This window comes from Pocillopora damicornis, chromosome 3 (genome assembly GCF_964200805.1).
Source record: "Pocillopora damicornis chromosome 3, jaPocDami1.2, whole genome shotgun sequence".
NCBI lineage: Eukaryota > Metazoa > Cnidaria > Anthozoa > Scleractinia > Pocilloporidae > Pocillopora > Pocillopora damicornis.
This window is the reverse complement of record NC_142672.1, coordinates 15,764,708-15,788,041: the sequence shown is the minus strand read 5'-3', so window position 1 is coordinate 15,788,041 and position 23,334 is coordinate 15,764,708. Positions and strand designations below refer to the sequence as shown.

General features: G+C 37.5%; 3 protein-coding genes and 1 long non-coding RNA gene across 12 annotated transcripts in view; 2 read left to right on the top strand and 2 right to left on the bottom strand.

Annotated features, from left to right (window-relative positions):
• LOC113668017 (cysteine desulfurase) overlaps positions 1-9,611 on the top strand; it is a 34,822-nt gene extending 25,211 nt beyond the window's left edge. For both annotated transcript variants that reach the window (XM_027183903.2, XM_027183899.2), the window contains 12 exons: positions 1,280-1,396; positions 2,751-2,834; positions 4,513-4,566; positions 4,682-4,780; positions 5,244-5,337; positions 5,902-6,036; positions 6,565-6,640; positions 6,897-6,978; positions 7,452-7,639; positions 7,984-8,067; positions 8,508-8,597; positions 9,264-9,611. In XM_027183903.2, coding sequence (XP_027039704.2) covers positions 1,301-1,396; positions 2,751-2,834; positions 4,513-4,566; positions 4,682-4,780; positions 5,244-5,337; positions 5,902-6,036; positions 6,565-6,640; positions 6,897-6,978; positions 7,452-7,639; positions 7,984-8,067; positions 8,508-8,597; positions 9,264-9,327 — 1,146 coding nt within the window. In that variant the 5' untranslated portion in view covers positions 1,280-1,300 and the 3' untranslated portion in view covers positions 9,328-9,611. The remainder of the gene's footprint in view (positions 1-1,279; positions 1,397-2,750; positions 2,835-4,512; positions 4,567-4,681; positions 4,781-5,243; positions 5,338-5,901; positions 6,037-6,564; positions 6,641-6,896; positions 6,979-7,451; positions 7,640-7,983; positions 8,068-8,507; positions 8,598-9,263) is intronic.
• A 311-nt stretch (positions 9,612-9,922) lies between these two features.
• LOC113668018 (lipase ZK262.3) lies at positions 9,923-14,616 on the bottom strand. The gene has a single exon (XM_027183904.2). It carries the CDS (start codon positions 11,705-11,707, stop codon positions 10,637-10,639), a length of 1,071 nt encoding a protein of 356 aa, XP_027039705.2. The 5' UTR covers positions 11,708-14,616; the 3' UTR covers positions 9,923-10,636.
• Positions 14,617-16,241: 1,625 nt separating this feature from the next.
• The window catches only part of LOC113668008 (C-Maf-inducing protein), a 32,779-nt gene continuing 25,686 nt past the window's right edge, over positions 16,242-23,334 (top strand). For 3 of the 8 annotated variants that reach the window (XM_027183888.2, XM_027183887.2, XM_089201576.1), the window contains exon 1: positions 16,242-16,399. In XM_027183888.2, coding sequence (XP_027039689.1) covers positions 16,322-16,399 — 78 coding nt within the window. In that variant the 5' untranslated portion in view covers positions 16,242-16,321. Of the gene's footprint in view, positions 16,400-20,047; positions 20,369-22,183; positions 22,391-23,334 lie in introns of those variants that run through there. The other 5 variants (XM_089201580.1, XM_027183889.2, XM_089201581.1 and 2 more) reach the window with 3 other exon arrangements.
• LOC149048487 (uncharacterized) lies at positions 21,396-22,061 on the bottom strand. The gene is made up of 2 exons (XR_016185217.1): positions 21,860-22,061; positions 21,396-21,576 (listed from the first exon to the last, which is right to left on the bottom strand). It is a non-coding gene; the product is annotated as an uncharacterized LOC149048487 (long non-coding RNA).

Here is a 23,334-nt window from a genome sequence, read left to right as displayed (position 1 = left end):
TGTTTCTAACATGTATGTCCGAGAGATCACAGAAGCATTTCAGTCCCTTGTAGTTTTTGGATTAAAACATTTAGGGAGATTTGCCCAATTTTTATGTGATGGTGATCAAGGCAATTTAAGATTATGATTAAATGGTAATATTTTGCAATAGACAAATTCACACACGAAAACAAGTCAGTGTCAATACCATGTACACTGTATACTTAGATTATAGAAGTGAACCATTGGGTTTTATGATGTTGTTGGTTTCTCTCAGCAAATTATGGTTAGATTGCTCCCAGTTAGATTGCTCCAAACAAAAGTTAGATCACTCCACTCGAAAGTTACATCGCTCCATCAAATTAGTGACTTCATTCCCAACATAAGTTACTTCACTCCATGTAGAAAACTAAGGTAAAGGTAGCAAAACTTAGGTATCTAAATTGATAGTTGGTTAAAGGACATGTATATCTTACCAGACAGTCAATTAATATCACTTGCACACACTTGAAATAAATCCGAGCTATGCCGAAAGAACAAATAAAGCCTCATGAAAGGGACTCACAAAGTGTAATCTACTTTATTAGTTAAAGATGGTGGATATCGGTTTCCTTAAATCAAACAGCAAAAAAGGCCTCACTGGATAGTGTTGGTATTTGAATGATCTTTTTCCATACACTTCAGACTATAATGTTCCAATTTATTCCACGATCATTTATTCCATCATCACTATACACCATACATTGGTAGCTCAGTGGCTCATATGAAGGACAGAGTGAATACAATGTACTTGAATCGTAGCAAGATACATCTTCACCGTTACACTTTAACTAGATCATTGGTAAGTAATACTTCACTTTACAACATGGAGGGAAGTAACTTATGTTGGTAGCGAAGTAACTTATTTGATAAAGCAATCTAACTTTTGAGTGGAGCAATCTAACTTTTGGTTGGAGCAATCTAACTGGGAGTGATCTAACCATGGTGCGATCCAACTGGATACCCTTTCGGCAAGTTCCTTTATTTCATGTCCTTATAAAATGGAGAATGAAGGAATGATTCTGAGAGTAGAAGTCTTGATCAGGACATGTAGTTGCCTCAGAATTTGAACTGTTTATATTGATGAGTTGAAAATAAATGATTGATAAGGAGATACTTTACATGTGTTGTTTAAAGGTTAAAATTCAAATGTTCAGAACAAGTGCAAAGAGAGGTTTATGATGATCAGTTAAGAGAATTAGGCATTCAAGATCCTAGGACTGAAACTAATGATATCCTTGTTATTTACTTATTTGTGAAGGATCCCCGTGTGTTAGATGCTATGATGCCATACTCTGTATCTTATTATGGAAACCCACACTCACGTACACATGCCTATGGCTGGGAGAGTGAGCAGACTGTGGAACATGCAAGAAAGGTACACAGCACGATCCACTTGTAACATCCACATAATAACATGAAATTTATTTTATTTGTATTATTTTCCAGACAACTTTTAATTAATGCATGGACTCAAGGGTTTTTCCGAAAGAGATAGACAATTGACAGAAGCCACAAAGAGGCACTCCCCTTACTCTATTATTGGAATTCTTTTAGCACTTATGATCCATTAAACAGTCTTGCTCATGAGTAATAAGGTTGGTCAGAATGCATCATGTAGCTGTTTATTACCCAACTAAAACTGAGGGATATGTCACAATACCACCCCAGTGATATTCGCCAATTTTTGTACCTTATGTTACTATGATGAGTCTTCATTTAAAATTTATTTTAAGGCAATGATGATTTCAAATTTGTTTTAAAATATTTGAAGGGTGATAAACGCATTAGCCTCTATTTTGAGCCGAATTGTATTTGTATATTTGACGTCTATGTGGTATATTTGACCTTGGACATTATCTGTTCCTTTGAGCTCACAGTTTTCAACTTGGAAAACTGTTTGCATCTCGGAAATATATATATATTATATATTTATATATACATGGTTTGTCCTATTAGTCATTTTGGTGTGTAATATTGCTGAATATTTTTCACCAGTCATGCCAAATTTTGACATGCCCACAAGGTTGGTCAAAATACAAAGTTAAAGCTATTCAATGATACCATACGCCAATATGTTTCAAGAGTTATTTGTTTTATTTCATATGCATTTCTTATAAGGCAGTAAATGCAAAGAAAATAGAGAAGCCGTTTGTTATATGGCTTACATAAATCTTGCATCAGATTACAGTGCAAAATAACAAACTGTCCCAAATAACTGTACAATAACAGAATATTTTTACTCAATTTTTACATTATTTGCACTCCAGCTAGAAAAGTTGGATATTGAAAGATCAGTAGGATTGAACATCCTACTGATGTCTTTTGATTGCTCATGGTGGTGCACTGCTTTTGAAGTGTTGTTCCTTTCCCACCCACTTTGTCTTTTGTTTCCTAGATATTTTAAGGGTATTCTTAGAGCAGGGAATGTTATTTCTCATGATGTTGCCTTCTCTCTTGTATTTAATTTTATAAGTTAACTTCCTTTTCTGGTCAAAGACAATGTTACCTAGCTGTAAATTGTTTTAGTGGCCAGGAGACAATTTTCATCTGTTTAGTAGGGGGTACAGTATGTTGAATTTGTCTTGATATGTAGGTAATGTGAAGGACAAATTCCTTGTAAATTCACATGATTTGGAAACAATGAGCAGGTCTTTTGATTTCATTTATATATATGGTAGCCATATTTCATACTGACACAGTAAACATGAAGTCCTATCTCCTTTTTATAGCAAGTAGCAGACCTGATAGGTGCAGATCCAAAAGAAATTGTATTTACTAGTGGGGCTACAGAATCAAACAACATATCTGTTAAGGTATGGTGTAAGTTAAATTTTTTTGATTTTGGCATTCACATCAGCCAGTGTGTTTTTGTAATTTTGTGACATGTGTAGATAGATGTTATTTAAAATAACCCAAAACTTTGTCATAGCAGATATGTATGGCATTCCTATTTGGGCCAAATTTTCCAGAGTTTAACAACATCATAATTTCCAAATTGAAGATGCAAGAAAATACATGTACATGTTTTGATTAAGCTTGTAATATTTTAATGATTCAGCTAATTACAACATCCTTGTAAGAACTGCCATGTAAGTCAAAAGGGCACTGAAGGTTTAAGGTGCATGTAGTTATCTCTTAATTGTTAACCAGCAGTTGAAGTGCAGGCTAAACCAATCTGAAATTGTACATGTATTTAAATGGACACAAAAGACTTTGTCACAGCAGATATGTATGGCATCCCTATTTTGGGCCAAAATTTAATTGTAAATTGTGTACCATCAGTATAAGTGTAAATAAGGTATCCAGACAACTCGCCAACACCAACTCGCCGATGTATAAAATTGAGTAGAGACGTCGGTGAGTTGGTCCTCAATCCAATACAACTTATCAGAAGTTAAACATACAGAAAAGTAAACGATATTTAGTAAAAAAACACTGGTGAACATTGATGAACATCAAACAGAAGCTTAAACATTGGTGAACATCACCAATGACTATAACAGCTAAGACGCGAACGAGTTATTGTGCGACAACAACACTGTAAAGACTCATCATGTCAATCCCTCAGATTTTTTAAAGAAAACCTGGCTTTCTAGACAAGATCTTTAGTAAAAAGCAATTCTTTTTATTTGCAACAAAGTTTATAAGGATCTCAATACGAATAAAGCAAAGTAAACATCACCAATGACTCTAACAGCTTCAGACGCAAACGAGTTGTTGTGTGACAACAGCACTGTAAAGACTCATCATGACAATCGGTCAGATTTTTTAAGAAAACTTGGCTTTCTAGATAAGATCTTTAGTAAAAAGCAATTCTTGTTATTTGCAACAAAGTTTATAAGGATCTCAAGGTGAATAAAGCAAAGTAAACATTGACAATTACTATATCCGCTTCAGACGCGAACAAGTTGTTGTGACAACAACACCGTAAAGACTCATCATGTCAATTGCTCAGATTTTTTAAAGAAAACTTGGCTTTCTAGACAAGATCTTTAGTAAAAAGCAATTCTTTTTATTTGCAACAAAGTTTATAAGGATCTCAGGTAAGAGTTACTTTTCTATATGTTTAACTTCTAATAAGTTGTACTGGATTGAAGACCAACTCGCCAATGTTTCTACTCGATTTTATACATTGGTGAGATGGCATTGGCAAGTTGACCATAATTCGTAAATAATGGTCAGATTCCAAAGCACCTTTTTAATCATTCTCACAAACTTAGCTCAGTAGTATCCAATTTGATTGCCTCATTAAGGAGATGCTACTCATTTGCAATTTTGAACCATAATTGAATGTTCTGACATATTCTTTTCATGCCTTTGTTATGGTAGTACCCTTCATGTACATGTCTCTGTCTACATTCATGACTTTGTACTAACAGTAGCCACCTTTAAGAGTCAGAGTTGATAATTGTGTTGTTTAATGATACTGAGATGTTAGGGAATAAATACTTCATATATAATTTCACTGATGTTGTTTACTTAATTTTCTAGGGAGTTGGACGCTTTTACAAAAAGAATAAGAAACATATCATAACAACTCAAACAGTGAGTGTTGGAATTCAATTTTGAGCTCATACATCATTTGCATGTAGTTTGTCCAAAAATTTATTTGTTTAATTTGTGAGTTTTGATCGCTGTATTACTTGGTTTTGAATGATAGGAGCACAAATGTGTTTTGGATTCCTGCCGCTCACTTGAAAGTGAAGGGTTTGAAGTAACATATCTGCCAGTAATGAAAAATGGACTTATTGACATGGAGGTATGTGAAGTGGTACTTGAAAATTTAGTTGTGATAACTGAGGACAACTAAGATTTTGTGTGTTCATACAATGACTGAGGTAAGGGGCTCACAAACTAGTGTCCTACTTTTCCAACAACCTGTGGTTAGAAAATTATAATAAGACACTGGATTTAATTTGATGTTCGTCTTTAAACTTAACCCTCTAACTCCCAGGGGTGATAAAACATACAACTTCTCCCTGTTACATCCATACATTATCAAGTGAGTAAAGTTAGTATACTCAAATTTATCAGGTAGTAGTGGTTGTCTTGATCTAACACCAAATTCTTGTAACTAATTTACAAGGAAATGTGTAGCAGCTAGAAAGGAGAATTAAAATCTACATGTACAATGTAGACCTTGGAAGTTAAAGGTGAAAATGCAGATAAGATTGTTTTATGTATCACACTTTAGATGCTTGATTTTGTCTTACATCTTATAGCAACTGGAGGCAGCCATCAGACCTGACACATCTCTTGTATCCATAATGACAGTCAATAATGAAATTGGTGTCACACAACCCATGGGGGAAATTGGTAAGACTGACCAAAAGAAACACAAGCATTCCAGGCTCACTTAGTGTATTCAGAATGCTACTTTGCTGTACCTTTACGTTAAAGAGCATATGTCCCTGATTGGTCTTCAGTGAGATCTTACTAATTCAATTAACCTTCTTAAAATAACTAGTAGACTAAATCATAGATGTATGCAGATTGTGAAGTATACATTATCATTTATCTAGTATATACAGCTAAAGGTGTTTTAAAAATGACTTGCCTTTCAAACTTTTCTTCTCACCTTTGCGACATAAATGCACATCATTGGTTCGTTTTCTTTCCTTCCAGTTCCCTGTATCTTTTTTCAATGTTTCCACTTCAGGTACATGTAGATTACAAAAAAATGAATTTTTTGTTAGAGCTTCAGCTAAAGGTGTTAAAGGTGCACATTGCACATATATACCACTTTGAAATTTTAAATCATGGAAGAGGTCTAGTGAAGTACTCTCTTATTGTTTGATGTCCAACAAAAAGCAGTCAGCTACACTAAGCTAATTTAGAGATCCACCAATAATGATTTTTTCTTCTTGCTGTCTCTTGCAGGATCCCTCTGTCGCAAGAATAAAGTCTTCTTTCACACAGATGCAGCACAAGCAGTTGGGAAGATTCCAATTGATGTGAATGACCTGAAGATTGACTTGATGTCAATCAGTGGCCACAAGATTTATGGACCAAAAGGTAAATGGATAGAAAAAGACACCATGGTAGTTTTACTTAATGTCATTGATGGGGCAGGTCACCACTTTGCCTGCATGCTTTTAGTCTCTAGTAGTTGGATAATATTGTCTGATTTTGTGGTCGTAAGTGTTACATTTATACAAAGTATTACATGCTGGTTTTAAAGCACTTTTGAAAATAATTTTATAGCATGTACGTTTCACTTGCATAAAGTGCAAGCTTTTACATGTATTGAGAGAGTGCAGTTGCATTAAAAGCTTGTAATCTTTTACCAGTCCATTACATGTTCATTTAGTATGAGTTGGAGATGGCAGGTAGGGAAGGGGAAGAAATCTTCAGCTTTCCCAAACCTTCTTCTTTTTCTTTCTATGTAGTGCTTGTAAAAATATGAGTCATTTTGGCTAACTTCTTAAAAAAAAAAAAGTGAATAATCCGTGTCAGTTTATTTTGTGAAGCCTGGCCATGATTTACAGGATTTGCACAGTAGTGGAGTGATTGCTGTACGTGTTTATTGATTTATTGCAACAGGTGTTGGTGCCTTGTACATCAGAAGAAGACCTCGAGTCAGGGTAGAGCCTATTCAGAGTGGAGGAGGGCAGGAGAGGTACAATACATAAATGATACAAAGATATTCGGCAAACTGGAAAGAGGTCATATAGGGCTGTGCAGATACATTTTTTGATTGTAATTATGCACCCCCTTATTAAATAACTTTTTTTTATGGTTTTTAACATTTTCTAATTTGTCCAGTTCCTCAAAAATTCCTCTTGATTCAAATTTTTCAGTGATGATAAGGGGAAGTCTTCTTAAAAGTTTTTTTTTCCATCGTCATGGTTTATTTGAATATGTGGTCATTTTAGGGGCATGCGCAGTGGTACAGTCCCTCACGTGTTGGCAGTAGGATTGGGTGCAGCCTGTGAAGTGGCTCTAGAGGAATTGGAGGTAAACCAATCAGAGCATGATCTTGCTAGCTAAGAATAAGTGCTGGGTTTTTCCTTCAGTAGACAATAGAATGTAATATGATGTCTAGACCACAAGGCGTGCTCCATTTTGAAATTTTTGTTTGTTTTGATTTTTTAAAAACGGAAAGTGTACCTGTGGTTAAGATTGCTCTAAAACGGCTATGTCACATTTTTTTTCAGTTTTTATAAATGTTTCCCAAATTTTTATTTTCAACCCGTACTGATCTCCTCTATATTTAGCCATGCCTGTTACTTTCTGCGTTTATTTCCTTTTCTCTCTTGTGTTTATCCACTTTGCAAAACACCATGTAACTGAGTAAAGCTTTATTTCAATGAGCGAAAATGTTGATCGATCCAAGTAAAACCCCAAATATCGCTGTGTAATCCCTGTGAAGACGTCATAATGAGATGCGAATTTGGCCTTAAGTTATCAGTATATTTGCAATTCTGCAGTATGACCACAAGAGGGTGACGGAACTGTCGAATCGCTTGGTGAATGGCATCACAGATGGGTTAACCCACGTCATCAGAAACGGTGACTCGGATCATTCGTATCCTGGATGTGTGAACCTGTCTTTTGCATTTGTGGAGGGGGAAAGTCTGCTGATGGCTCTCAAAGACGTGGCTCTTTCGTCAGGCAGGTGAGGAGAGTTCAGTGTGTCAAACAGGAAACATCTCGAAAGATAAGGCTTATTAATAGAATCCATCGAGTGCTTTTGCCCTCTGTATGTTTTCATTGACCTGTAGAATGAAATTCACTCAAAACTTGTTAGTTATTGAGTAGGAAAAGCTTACTGTACGTTTTAAAAGGTTAAGTTTGGTTGAATTTGTTTTATCCCGAGTGCTTTTAAATAGAGAAAGAAATGAACTTATGAATGGGACATATTATACAGGGGCATTTTTTTGAGGGACTTAAAAGGAGAGCATGAAAAAGGGGGATGGAAACTAGGATGACAGACGCTGGTGTTTTTTTTTTTTCGTAAAGCGCATGTACGTCTGCCTCGTTGGAACCGTCCTATGTCCTCCGAGCGATAGGCGCCGATGAAGAGCTGGCTCACTCCTCCATCAGGTATTGTGCCAAGGACATTTTTTTGCGTGAAATGCCTTGACTCAGAGAATAGTTATTACCGTTAGTTCCTTACGCATAAATTGATATGCCGTGTCAGCTTGCTTTTGAAACATGGTGCTAATTACCAACTCAATGCTCATAATGATTTCTCTACCAGCGGGAAGATTTGAGGCGAGTCGAGGGGAGGTTTGTCTTGGTCTGGCACTAATATCAATGCTAGGCCCTTGTGAGGCCTCTAGATCAAGGAAATACCGTCCTATTTATTCAATTATTTTTTTGTGTTGTTTTGAGTTTTTTCTTTTTTTACTGTTGTTGTTTATGCCAGCACCGCATTGGCATTACTTGTCAGAATAAAGTGAAGTGTGAACTAACTTGCAAAATTTAACCTAGTTTATGGCGAGTAAGTAAACTTCTGTTCCTTGTATCTCCTCTATTTTCAGGTTTGGAATAGGTCGTTTTACTACAGAAGAAGAAATAGATTACACTGTGGAGAGGACAGTTAAACATGTCAAACGCCTTCGCGAAATGAGGTTTGTAGAATTCTTTTTTCACCATCATCCTTTAGTGAACGATTTTGGTTTCTTTACGACACTTTTCATGAAATGAAAAGTTAGCCCCATCGGGTAACCAGCGCTATCTCCTCATTCCAGGAATTGTTTTGGCGGGGTCATAGCTGACGTTTCGAGTGATAGCCCTTCGTTAGAGCGGCTAACGCTCTTCGTTAGGGCTAACGTTCTAAACTTTAGCTTTCGAGAGTCCTTACGGTGGCTAGTTTTCATTATCATCTAGCTTGATAACACCATGTTATCTCGTAATACTCCCACCGACGCCGCACCACAGTTTGTTTAGAAACTAACCCCCTTTATTTATCGGTCTGTCATGTAGTTTTAATCTTTATAGTGTGTATTTTATTGTCTCCGGTGTTCAATGAAGCCTGCTAACAGCGAAAGCCTGGCGGTGTCATCCAGTGTCGTAAATTATCAGATGGAGCCCGTAAGACCTTAAAAAAAAAAAAACCAAAAAAAAAGCAGCAACGAAAGCTACCAACAGCCGTAGAAAACGCACGCAATAAGTCTAGTTTTGCATTTGACTGGTTGAGCTGGTTGTGAGAAAGTTTTTGACCAATCACAGTGCATGACAAAGCAACATTTCGATGAACATTTTTTTTTTAAATTTGTACATCTTGCTCATTGCAGCCCGTTGTGGGAAATGGTGCAAGAAGGAGTCGATCTGAAGACCATCCAGTGGTCACAGCACTGATCAGTCAAATCTTCAAGTGTCGATCTCAACATGGAAAATTTCCTCCTGGGTCTCAATGTTTTTTGGGAAACTAGACTGTGCAATACTACTGTTTTCTTTATGATCACGATTGTGGCGGAAAGAATGGCTGCATATGAATCTTCGATTTAAAAAAAAACCTTCGTTTGTTTTAGATGTTGGAAATGTAAATATCATGGACAAAAAGGTCAATACCAACCAACAAGTCTGCTTGAAAATGATTAGGACATTGTTGACAGGGCTTAAATAAAAAAGTTAGAGAAAAAGCTGCTTGTAGCACAGATTTAGTTGTTATAAATTCCTTTTAGATACGTTAAGAGAATGAGTTGCCACTGAAGGCAACACTTTCGATTTTATTCCGTCCTATCTTACCACCTCTTGGCTAAATAAGGTATTGATATTAACAAGAGAGTTTTAAAGAGAGATGTAGACGCTTTCGACTCGATCTTGTGTATGTGTCAGCTGTGAGTTTGCATTAAGTGCACATCACACAGTAACTGGATAATAAATGGAGAGTTTAAGGGCCCAGCAAGGAGGAGAGACAAATAACCACAGAACAAAAACACTATTTACCAAATTTTTACTACCATTGGTGGAGCTTTAATTTCTTATTCAAGGCTTGAGCTGTAAATTAATAGTTTTCGTTCATTACGTGGGTCGTAATCTTGTCCTTTTATTTAGAGTGGTAAACCATTTGCCCGGATATTCTTTCGCTTTTTGCTCAATGATTGTTCAACTTCTGACCCCAACCATTCTACTTTCATTTTATCATCATTATTATACCTGTGTGCAGTTTGTAACCTCTTGTACTTACTCAAAGGATTACATCCGAGTGGTCAATGATTAGCCCATTTTTGTCTCGTCTTTCCTACTGTTCTCGACTTAACAGGTGGTTGGATTGGTCACCCCTCCAAATTCTGCCTACAAGCCAGTATTCTACGTAAAGTCTACCTTTCCACACTTGAATAAAAAGACGAAATCATGCAGTTGACTGTGTTGTTCAACGTTAGGCGCTCCCCTTGCACGCACTTCATTGAATCACCAAGTAATAGAACAAGATTAAACACATGAGTTTTCTTGAAAATCGAGTTTTACAAGATTGCTACTTCTGCTGCATAAAATAAGTAAAATTTAAGGTTAAATGAAACTTGTCTTCGTTAGTATAATCCGCGAAATTAATCTAACTCATTTTCCCTGTTTTTCTTTTAACTAAAAATGTTCAGTGCATACGTGTAACTCATTCGTCGAAAAACTCGGTCCGCGGAGTCTTTCGGTGCCTCTCGCTCTTTGATCATGGATGAAGGCATCTTGTTTTCCAAAAGTCTCCTACTGGAATGCTGAAGTAGGTTAAATGCCGTTTGATAGAAAGGTGCTTTTCAGCGAAGCTGCATGTGGCATCTTCATTGTATGGTTTCCCGTGACACTCTCTGTGCTTTGAATAAACGCTTGCAGCTCCGTCGCTGTAGAATACCTCTACGCCATGGTGGTACGGACCAATGAAGATATTAGGGACTCCAACAACTATGGGGAAATGAGGAATTAAGTCGTTTTTGTTCACAACTCTCCAACTGTTGTTGACCAATTGATCGTGTTGCAGGGCGTAGTCGTAGTTTCCAACTCGAGGCATGCCGAACGTGTACAAAATGATGTTTTCGCGAGGAGCTAATTTGAAAGAACTGATCCATGTGCTGGTCAATGATGCCATTGCACCACCCAGAGAATACCCTGCGACCCAGATTTTGTACTTTGGATTTTTCGATAGAAGAGCTTCCACTTCCGCTTTCATGCTTGCCTGCCATAACAACTCGAAACCTCTCTTCCAATAGGATTGAACTTTGCCACGGAAGAAAGTTGTCATGGGCTTAAGCAAAGTTTCCTCGGCTATGGCTGCTGATTGATGTGAACCCAGAGAGCCACGGTAAGCGACTACGATTACTTTCAACGCATGTGAAACAGCCACATAGCCTGAGCAGCTGTTATTGAAGACGTCACAATTCTTTGTCACCACAGCTTGAAGCTGAAACTTGCCAGATGGGAGCGAATTGTTGAGGCATTCTTGCGGATCAACTGAGTCGTATGCTGCAGCAGAAAGAAGTAACATTTTGTAGGCTAATTTAGGATCATAGCGTGGCAGTTCGTCATCACAATGAGATTTGCTTACAATATTTTCCGTTCTGCTGCAAGGATTTGTTAGAACGGCGCCGGGATTGTGACATCTATTATCTCGTTTACACCATCGACATTTAATTAATCTCGAGTTCACGCATCTTCCACAGCTCTTGTCATTGCAGAAGAAGGCCTGGACTATCGTGAGATGAAGAAAGAAGCTGATGAAAAGACATAGATGGAGATGGCGAACCATTTTTTGCTTGGATAGAGAAGTTTTAAACCAACACCTCACTCGCCCGTAAGCGTCGCAAATTCTTTTGCCCTTTCTGCTTACACACGTCGACACTCTTCATTATGTAGGATCGAAACGGAAATTAGCTGATGTAATGTTTGCATAAATAGAAGGCATTGTGTTGAAGCTGAGCTAAATTGAAGAATTTACATACGAGGACGGAATACATTCTGCCCTTAAACCAATTCGATTTTTCAATTCAGGATGAAAAAGTAATTTTTTAAGGTGAATATTGTTACCATACCTTTTCGTGCAAATAGAGTTTTCTTTCAGTTCCTTTTGTCTGTGTCTGATATAATTATTGGTCTTAATACCTAATTTGGTGTTGATTGGAAAGCTCCTTTTCATTTAACTTCCGGCCCTGTTATCAACAAAACACTGAAACTCTGAGGGGACTTCACGCGTTCTTTCTGTTTTAGATTCTCGGAGACAGATCACTGTTTTGATTTCGGAAAATTTTAAACAAACGCGATAAAGCCTGTAGAGCTGTATCGAATTATTTTCGGTAACAGGATTGTCATCTGACTCGCGCGCGGTATTTCGATCGGTTTTTGTAAACCGTTAAAAAATTTCAGATATGAAAGAGGAATATAGAAACTTCGTTAACTATCAGTAAGTCAGCTGGGAGCCAAAATATGGATTCTTAGAGTAATCCTGAGTCGTGGTTTGATGTCTGTGTTGGCTGCGCTTTCGGTAGAAACTTTCGATCTTAAACTTTCGATCTGGAGAAAACGAATTGGGCCCAGGAAAAGTGCAAATCAAATATTAGCAAGTTACGTAACTGTTCAATGACAGAAACCGAAACCCCCACCTGACAGTTTTAGTTTCGAAAGAAACTGGTCGTTTTAGTTCATTATTTGCGGAATTTCCGGGCAAAGCTTGGCAAAATGCCTTCCGGGAAACCATTAGTGGTGCCATCGAGTCACCTGATTACCATGATTTTGAGATGTCTAGAACTGCTGTCTGTGAAGTGTTCCTTTCTGACAATCTGCCTCTACATTCAGTCTCTTTTGCGCATTTTATGATAGTGCAAGGCCCCTTTAATCTGGAAGCGCAATCCTCACTTGACTAAAGCTCTCTAGTGATGACTTTATTGAGTTCTACTGACGGTAGAGGCGGGTTATTTTGAGTCTTCTTTCGATCGCCATATTGTTGATAGGGATCCTTCTCTTTGCATAATTTGAAAAGAGCGGTACTTCATTCTAGATCTTTGCTATACTTTTCTTTGTTATTTCTAGGATACCTTTCCTCATGAAACACAGGAAATGTTGCCGCTTTACCTCAATTTCTACGAGCCGAATACCGGTATCTCAGTTTCAGTAATTTTCTTTGAGACGGTGACACTTCTATCTGCTGATTCATATAGTACTGTTACTTGAGATATTTTGGAAATAGCTACCATGGCGATAAAAGCATATCTGTGGCCTGAATTCCATCTCTTGTCGCACGCTTGCCATGTTATTAGATTAAAACAAAATTATCTGAGCCAGTAAGGTACTTTATTTTCAGAAGGTCGCGCTAGATAGTATCTATAACTATTGACACAAATGCGGCCCCAGTGGAAAAGCTGTGTATCGAATTTTATCATGTAGCGTAAAATTACCCTTTTCACCCTACGTTTCTAAAGGCTGATGGGTTCACGCCAGTGAAATAAAAAGCGCGTCGGTCGGCTGTTTTGTGTTCATGGGAAGGACCGCTTCACTTTCACATGGCTTCTCTCAGGCGAAGAATATAGATGGTCACTGAGAAACAACGAGGGAGGGGAGGTACCTTAAAGTTTAAGGCATCCTTGGGCATGCGCATAAGGGCCGAATAATTTTGCCAAAAAATGCCTAGTGCGTTCCTCGCAAAGCTCCGTTTTTGTTCCGGTTAGTGTAGACACAATAGGTCACAATAGGCCTAGACTTAATCGTAGAAATAAAAGAAAAGCTTTTCAACTTTCCCCCAACGTAATATGCTAATGTTAACGGGTATTGAATTGGCCTGAGATTTTAATTATGCTGTCAACGATGAACTTCTGGGAACTTTGCGCTTACTGTGATTTTTTGGTTGGTTTCTTGAGAGCTTGACCGTTACGGATTGCCAAAGATTAGAAATGTAAACAATCATTTTTAAACATCCGTTACTAGTGTATCCACCGTGAGACGCTCTTTATCCATTTGTTTATAAACTTTGAATTAACCTTTGACTCGGAACACACCGATGAAATCATGATATCATCGTTTCCAAGTGAACGCAGTTCCTGAATTTAGTTGAATAACTTGAGTATTTTAATGAATAAATGAGAAATGAGTAGGATCCTATGCCGGAACTGACAGCGGAACGAAAAAATCAAGTTATGATAGGGTTTTCCTTAAGATTACGAGCCATTTAGCTTGCTATTTTCTTTACGCATGTGAATTCAACCAGAGACATTTAAATTCAGGCAGTAGTAACCCTTGCACGTTTAAGATATCGCGAGTGTTTTCATACAGACAGAAAAATTGTCTGAAGCTAAAAAATGAAAATGAAGACAGTGCGAAATGCAACTGAATGGTTTACTATTTGTCTCTTCAAGACTACTGTCATTAAATTAGTGCCGTAAGAGGGACAATCTTGATTTTGTTATCGCCAATAATAATTAATAGCGGACTGTTTGTGGTACTCATTTCTTGAAAAACGTTTGGGCTACGCAGGAGGCGTTCATTTTCCAAATTCACTAATTGGGAGGCTTGAACAAGTATGTCAGGCAAATCAGTGCTTATATTTCTGCATCCACGGCCTTAATGTTCTGCCAAAATATGACCAGAATGCTAGTTTACACCAGAAGTCCAAAGAATTCTGGTGTAAGATTATAAAAGACAATATATATATATATATCGTTTTAACCCAACAAAGAATTACTTTGGTCGTCAAACTTGGCATACATTTGTGGCACTTAATTGTTTTTTCCTCATTTACATCGGATAGTTTGTTGGTATTTTTTCCTTGTTAGGAGATAATCACTTTCGATTGACCACTGCAAAAAGTTCACCTTGAAGACAGAAGAGATTTATGTTTCGGCTGAGGAAGAGAACGTAGACCTGTTAGTCCATTGTTACTTGACTTCGGACTTCAGTCGCCTTATTGAGACTATAATACTGTAATTTTTTTTAATTTCATCTTCATTTAAGTTAAGATGGGTTCCTTCTGTTTAATATGAAATGACCTTATCTTCGCGCCATCCATTGGTTTTGGTTATGGAATCGAATTGCAAAAAAAAAAAATTAGTGTATACGCAAATATGGATGTATTTATCCATCTGACTACAGCCAATTTCTTAAAAAAAAAAAAAAAAAAAAAAAGAATAGGGTCACCCTTTGCTTTTTATTTCAATAAAGTTCTATATCGGTTTGGTAGGTGAGTTATTTCCACTACGCACAAACTGAAAATAACAATAACACATTTATTAACAAAACAACGGATTTACGTAGTGATTCATCGTTTGAGAACATTTGGATTTTGGATGAAACGTGATCAATTCTGTCTAATCCTCCTTCTCTTAGTAAATCTCCAGATCCTTGATATGTGTTTGGCCAGGTTCAGGAAAAAAATTCATTTTAAAAGGGTTCCAACTTTTTTATTTGATTTTTTTCTCTGCAATGACACTATTAAAAACTTGTTTTTCTCGAGCCTTTTTATTTAGTTTTTGCCACTCTCAAGCATCTTAAAATTGCTCAGACAACTAAATATGTTAAACAATTTTCCATATAACTTCTAAAAAGGTTTTGGTAATTGTTAGCTTGATTGCCTTTTCGTGTATGCTGCTGCAGTCTTGGTCTTTATGTATATCATATCATTTTTAGATACTTAGTTATAAATACTAAGTATATCCTACATGTGGGGGCTGTAATTTGTTCCCAGCCTACAAAGACAAAACTTTTAAAAACATTTCCGAAATACGACCGTGCCCTTTTACTTCGTAAAGCTTTCAGTAACAGCGGTAGTGCTTCCGAGAATCACCTTCATCTCAAGACAATTAAATTGTTGGATAAAGAGTCATGCTATCTAAATTTAATCATATCACTTCTTTAAACTCGGGTCGCTCGAATGTGCAAGTCTTCCAACATTGCATCAAGCAAATTTGCTTACACACTCGCCCTAACTAACGGAGTCAATATTTGGAATAAAAATCACCTTTTTAGACTTCTTAGACAATGAAGTAAGAGACTAGGAGATTTTGAGGCCCGAAATTGCCTTTCCTAGAGTTTTATTTGGGAAATTTATCACCTAGTTTTTCTCCTTTTCTTTTTTCTCTGGTTGTATTGAGGCTACCTGGTTTCTTTGCATAGCAGAAGGGAAATCATTCTAAAGACTGAACCCCTTCGCAATCCCGGAGTTATTGTATTAATTGTCTCTGTCTTACGTAAACTGCTTTTGTTTATCTGCAAACTTTTTATTGGCCAAGCATTTGAAAGGTTTCTTGTGACGACAGTGGAGAGAGTAACCCGACTGTAAACGACATTTACCTCGACTTTGCCCGGCGGTGCACGAAAGCACGGTTTTCTCTTAATGTTAAAAGATCGATGTCTCATTTAGAATAACTTTATCGTCAAGATGAAGTTCAAACGTTTAAAATCCTTTTTCTCTCGACCCTTATGCTTTGGTAGACGACGCAAGAAAGAAGAGATTGAGGTAAGTCGAAACTTTTCCATTTATTGTGTTTTTTACCCGCATTCACCTGACTTTTGAAAGCTAGCTGTTCTTTTTCCTTCATACGGAGCGATCGTGTTATAGCGTTCGCTATCGAAACGAAATTGAACAATTTCACATAATCCACTCTGATACAGTCTAAAGGTTTGAAATGGTAACGATGAACATAAGATTATCTACACCACTCTATTTAAACGGTCATCGATTAAGGGTATCAACAATATTTCTTCCATCCTTACCGTGGCTAGCACTCCGTGTACCGCATGTCTTTTAGTAGTAATCTGTTGGTTGTTAATTGACGAACCCAAGCAGATTTCAATTCAATTATCAGGCGCTCAGGTCTTGCTATATTTCATTCGCTCCGGGCTTTAAATTTTTCTTACATGACAATTCTACATGACAATCTCGCTTGCGTATTTAACACTGATGATATTTCAATATATTTAGTTTTTTTAAAATGTTATGAACGGTCCGTGTTTCAAATCCGATAGATAAATCAAGACTTTATTTTCAATTAAAAAGACGCGTTAATCGTTGGATATTTGTGAATATCAAATTGAGAGTTGCTTAGCGTTTAGTCGCATCTCTTGTGTTTGATACGCCTTTCCCACTGGTCGTTTAGCCAATAACACTGACAGCAACAACTAAATGCCGCAAATATGGAAAACGAAAGCAACAACAGCTGGTTTAAAATCTGTTTTCCATATACCGCACCGAACGTTAATTTCTACAAAGGTGCAAGCAGTGTGGCGCTTTCTGTTCGGGGATGGTCGAAACGCGCTTAAATCTCGCATCACACGAAATACATAAAACTAGTTGTGCCACTGAACGCAAGTAATTGAATTATTTGCCGAAGTTGCTACCTTTGTACTGCTGTGACGGCACTGTGGTAAAATCCCGTAACACTATTTCGTTTGTGTAATTTTGTCTTTGTTATAGATGTACTTTCCGCTCAGAGTGCAAATGCGCGGCATGGTCCTTCGATGTAGTTGTCTTCTATAACAATTCTATTTTAAAATCTCAGTTGTGTTCTCCTCATTTTGGTGCGAGAAGTTTCCTCAACTTGCTATAACGGAGAAAATTAGGAAAGTATTCCGCCAAGTTAGTTACTGTAACTTCAAATGAAAACATCGCTCATCCAACTTGAAAACTTGAGGAAAAAAATTGTAATACGAACAGAAAACATATCTTTCGTCTTCTTTTTTTCTCTAGACGGCTGTCATTCCATTTCCTCATCAACGAATAAATATTATTCATCGCAAACTCTCAACAAGAAAGCAATAAACAGGAAAAGACTTGTTTTAAGCCAACCAGATTGCACACAATTGTTTCTACCAAAGGAAGTTTTCCAGCCTCCAAAGTTTAATTTACGTATATCTCCAAACAATGAGAGTTCCTGTTAAAATTTCAGTAACATCCTTAACGCATCTAATCGAACATTTAGTGCAGCATCAGGAGTTTTTATCGAAGGACGATAATATTGTTAGCTAAATGTTTATTTCCGCGCGTTTGAATTAATTCTGTTAGTGCCGAAATCCGATGAAAGGCAGTACTCGTTTTGATGTTATACTATATTCAGCTAATTGATGTGTCTATTTTTGAAAACATGGTAAAACCGCATACCCATCAGCAAGAAACAGGGTAACATTTTGTCATGCTTTTATCTAACGATTTATGAAAGGAATACATACAAAAAATAATCAATTGAGGGAATCGCATCGCCAAACTGCCAAAAATTGGTTTGCTATCTAAGAGGACCTAGGCTCTAACTCTTTCAAACAAGGTAACCAGGCCTTGAAGACAACTGATCAATATGCTTGTTGTACGCAGCCACTACACTCACGAATAGACTTCTCCCCCCTTCCAAGCCTCGCTTTTATGGTGCAGACTGATAAATTTTAATAAGAAAGTACTTCCATAAAAACTGAAATAAAAAGAATGAAAAAAAAAATAAAATGAAATCAATAAGAAGGTGGCAAAGATTTATATTTGACGTCATCTTGCATAAGAGCTATTGTCGTATTCGTTTGCTTATTTATTTACCCATTATGTTTCCCGGATGCATTTCGAGGAATTATCATTTCACTCGCTTATTCTGTAACTATATACCATTCTTATTATTACTATCATCATCAGTCTATATCACAAGTTACAAGTTACTATTTGCAATTTCATTTTCAATTTAGTTTACGTAGAGGAAATTTGCCTGGACGTGTGTGCATTTTGTGATTCTTGGGCATGAGCACTGTTTTGAAAATGTTCTTAACTGCACGAGCCGTTACGAGTGCAAATCGCAAACCCCTCAGAACCTCATGGGTGATCATAAATTACACATTCACGAGCAGTTCATGCGATTTTCTGTTCACAAAATTTTCAGATAAATCACTTTTGTACATTCTCTGTCACATTGCTTGAAACACTGATTGCATGTGCGTTAGAAAATAACTGATATCACGAGCTCCCCGATTGGTCAAAAACCTATCGTTCGTTGCACTGTATTTTCCATTGAGTGTCAAAAGTGATCTGGGATTGCATTGCTTTTGCTTTACTTCGCTCTGTGATCTGCGCTATTTTCTCAACCAATCAGGTGCAAAACTAAAAACGACTAGGTCGCCCGCGTTTTCCCGCGCTTTAGGCAGTTTGGTTGTTTTTACTTTGAGTTCTCATTGGCTCTTAAAGGCATTTTCCTCTCTTCTGATTGGCCGTTGTGATTAATTCCGTTTTGGTTTTCCACACTCAATTGAAAACCGATCTACCGCTTATGGCTATCCCATGTTTGCTTGTCGATAGTTCTGTCGCTTTTGTTTGCCAGTTGCAATTTTCAAAACACTGTTCGTCTATAACCAAAGCACTATTCGGAAAAATAATTAATTTTTTTATTCCATGACTACTAGTTTTGATCTGTTACAATCAGTAAAAACACGATACCCGTAATCAAATAAACTATCTGTTCGAAAATTTTCGAATTTTCCTTTTCCCTCCATTTTTTCTATATAGGTTCCTGAGAATGTTTTAACTTAGTTGTATTTCTTTGAAGCTCTTTGCGAAAAGTTGATGTGCTTCGGCCAAAATTGATCCTCTTAGACATCTCCTACGTTTGACTGCTGAGCGCCTATTGGCGCCCGTCCCTCTCCTAGTTTTCTTCTGCTCTTTCGCCCCATGCCCTCGCGCAACTCCCTCATGGCTCACACTTCAATTTTTCCGGATTAAAGGTAACAAAAGCGACTTGTGCTCAGGTTCTCTGGGTGGTGGCTCAGGGATCGGACTTTACCGCTAAACGATTATTAAACAGGCCTTAAAATAGAGGCACTCTATATCTGAATCAATAAACTATTATGACGTGTTACTTTAATTACATTAAAAGCGCACGTGTTGTATGTTTTTAGTATCCTGCTGATTCCGTTATCCAAAACCTTATGACAAGATAGATAGTATTGAATTCGGATCTACGCACGCTGGGCAAGTTACAGGTCACCCCGCGATGACGATCAACAGACCTTGCTGCACGCAAAGTACAGAACAGCACTCATCCGTAAAAATGCAATCATCACAGATAATACTTTTAAATCTGATTGATTTAAGACAAAAATAAATATTGATCTGTTGAAATACTAAGCCTTTCTTAGCAGCAATTTAATTCTTTTCGAATTTCTTCACGAAACGCACATGAACTTCATATCTTCAGGAATTACGTGGTATGCTATCCGGTGGCCAATTCCATACGGAAGAGCTAATGTGACGTCATGAATAACATCATGTTTATGATGGTCAAAACAAAACAAGGAAGTCGCTATTATGTCATGCGCATGTCCACAAATGTTTGCCTTTCGAGTAGAAAATTCTGAAAGGAAGTGTGACCGTGGTAAATTTGCTGATGTAAAACATGTCTCGCCACTGGTTCATGCTATGGTAACTATGATGTAAGCATCGAATGGCTGTTATGTAGAGCTGGTGAGTCATTGTCTACTTAATTAGTGAGAAAGTCATCCACATTTACGTTTCTTGAACGAAAATTTGCATAACGGTTCGACAATTTTCCTCAGTTGACATATTCGTTACATTCACGTCCACAACTGATTCAAGAAACGCATAACCGCGTTTGGTGCAAGCGCATGAAATGCCTAGTTATTATTCATCTTCTTACGCAGTTCTTAGTACGTTACGGTTCTTCTTTCGCAATCTTACATACAAGTTGATCGAACGAGAAAGGACAGGAAATGAAGTAAATCAACCGAAACACATCGAGCTCAAAGTTTATTAGATTGAGTTCATCTTAAAATGTTATCCACATTGGCGTGGAAGACTGCAGTAATTGATTATCTTAACCAAGTTAGGACGATTCGGTAAATGCTAAAATAATTCGTTGTGAACGGACAATTTCACCCATTTTTGCCAGCAGTCTAATTTCCGGGGCTGATGAAAACTGTTATCACCTGGGTGCACCACAATCGTCAATTTTTGATGATGGATGTCACTATTGAAGGAAATTCTACATTTGTTCGGTTTTTCAAAGCACTACTGCTGATATTTAAAAAATATGTCTGTCAATTATTCCTTATTCATCGCATTCAGTTCAGGCGATGTGACACACAAATTTTTCCTGTCTGGCAAACAATGCACCTAAAGATTTGCCTTCGTGGGTTGATAGTTTTCAGTTTCTGTCGGTTTGTTTGTAAGTGTATCTCACTGTCAATTTAGATAAGTCGGTAAACTGATGGTTTTACGAATTTACATCAAGCTACGGTTTTTAAAATTATCCTAAACTGACCACGCGCTATCCAGGAATCATTATTTTGTAGAGTTTAGTGAGTGTTTCGTCATCTCAATGTCATTGTCAGTCTTAAGGGTAATTTGAGTACACTTCTAATATTGTTTGGTCTACGTTTGACCGAATACTCGTTGCAATAACACAAAATGATAACTATCTAGTACATCGCGAGGGTTAAAGTAGGAGTCTTGTAGCAAAGAGCAGTGACAGTTCTATTCAGGTTTTGTACGTTTATTCCAACAGCATTATACACTTTCGTGATATTTGCTTAATGAGTTTCTTTTTCGAGAACGTCTGAAATCATGTGGTGGGGCCAATATCGTTTCTGGCTCGCTGATCTTGAAAGGAAGCTGTCGCAGACGACAAACCAGAAATGCGAGCCTTCCAGTATCTGTGGTAAATAAGTACACAAATTGGTGATGTAGCCCAAGAGGTTTACATTCTAAAACAAATGTAACCGGCTGAGACAGCACATTGATTTATGTCACTTTCGAGTCTTTTTAAATGGAACAGAAACTCAATAATACCCATGTTCCTGCTTCTTTTATTTTTGGCGTGCAGTCGGGATGAATAAATTTTCGTATCCGCCCTACCACGAGACTTGACCTAGGTGGTCATTTAAGTGCGTAATTCCTTTTCATTGAAATTACAAATTAAGTTTACATCCAACCTACCGCTCCAATTCCTTCACCTCTTTTTCTAAAATTATCTTTCCCAATATTTCCTCGTTGTTCTTATTGTTCTTAAAATTACCGTCAAAAGACGACCTCAGCACTGATCGATCATCTCTAACGAGATCCTCTGTAAAATGACTAATAAACTGCAATCTTGCATGCTCGGATAGATTTCGGCGGGGCAGAATTTAGGGCACAGATTGGAATTTAAAACAACAGTCTCTTCACCATAAAAGATCGGAAGAGGTCAAGAAACATTGGAGTGGGGCCAAAACAATACGTGAGTTCTTGCCTAAATAATAACTCCCACTGCAAGGCGTGATCGGAATTGTCAGTCTCGTTTTAAATCATTCAACAAAACTTAAATAGTGCCTAAAACAAAATAGCTTTTTGATTCTTCTGAAACAAAACCTGCTGACATTACTATAGAAACTCGCGGAACATTTTTATGTAAAATTTAAAAACTGCAATTATTTGTCTCAACGGAAGTGGTAGGCATCCTGTTTAGTTTTAAGGTCTTTCTCTTGTGCGGTAAGTGGCTTTGTTTTACAATAACTTAAGAGATTTTAGGGAGTCCCTTCTTTATCCGTTGGGATAAAGCCATTGTCTACGAGAAACTGTGGAGCTGCGTCGGTGGGAGAGTATGACAGGGTAATTTAATGTTTAAAACTGAGTTGAAAACGTAAATTGGCCAACGTAAAGAGTTTAAAAAGTTGACGTTTCGAGCGTTAGTCCTTCGTCAGAGCGATAGATATGAGAGTACAGACCGTCAGAGCGATTGATATGAGAGTACAGACCGTCAGAGCGATAGATATGAGAGTACAGACCGTGATGATTGCGCAATGTCACTCGTTTCAGTCAATTGATGAAGTCAATTCATATTTGAACTAATTACGCATTTTTGTGTTGTAAAGTATAGCTTGGTCACTAGCCCTTAGCTGACATGCCAATGAAAGCCATTTGACGTTGCAGTTAAATTGCTCAAGCTTGCTACCAAAAAGTGCATAGGTATATAACTTAGTTTTCAATTTCGTCGCGGTAGCAATCAATTTTTAAGTCCCTTTAAAATTATCTTAGCTTTGCTCTGTGTTTGATTAACATTCTTCCCAGCGATTTTTTTTCCGCCGAAAAATTTGCGAGTGCAGTTTTATAGGGGACAAATTCTGACCCGGTTACGAAAGGAATTCTTACTTGAGAATAGGAGAAACCGCGTTCTGAGTCCTAAGTGAGGATTCTTATACCCGTTAGTACAGATTTTGTGGTCCGACGCTCTGTGAAACTCGTTAGTGAGCTTAGCCATGCCGGTACTGGGTTCATCTACGACCAGCAACCTGCAAAATGCTCCAATCACCAATGTCAAAACCGCTTAGTTGGGAGATATATTAGCGCAGGTTAACTCTCGACGACTGATGTCGGCGACTTAAGGATCAAGGCTACTTAACTTTGAAACTATAACCTGGCCTTTTGAGGGGTCT

Coding starts and splice junctions, on each gene's coding strand:
- LOC113668018 (XM_027183904.2), bottom strand. CDS start 11,707: ATGGTTCGCCATCTCCATCTATGTCTTTTCATCAGCTTCTTTCTTCAT.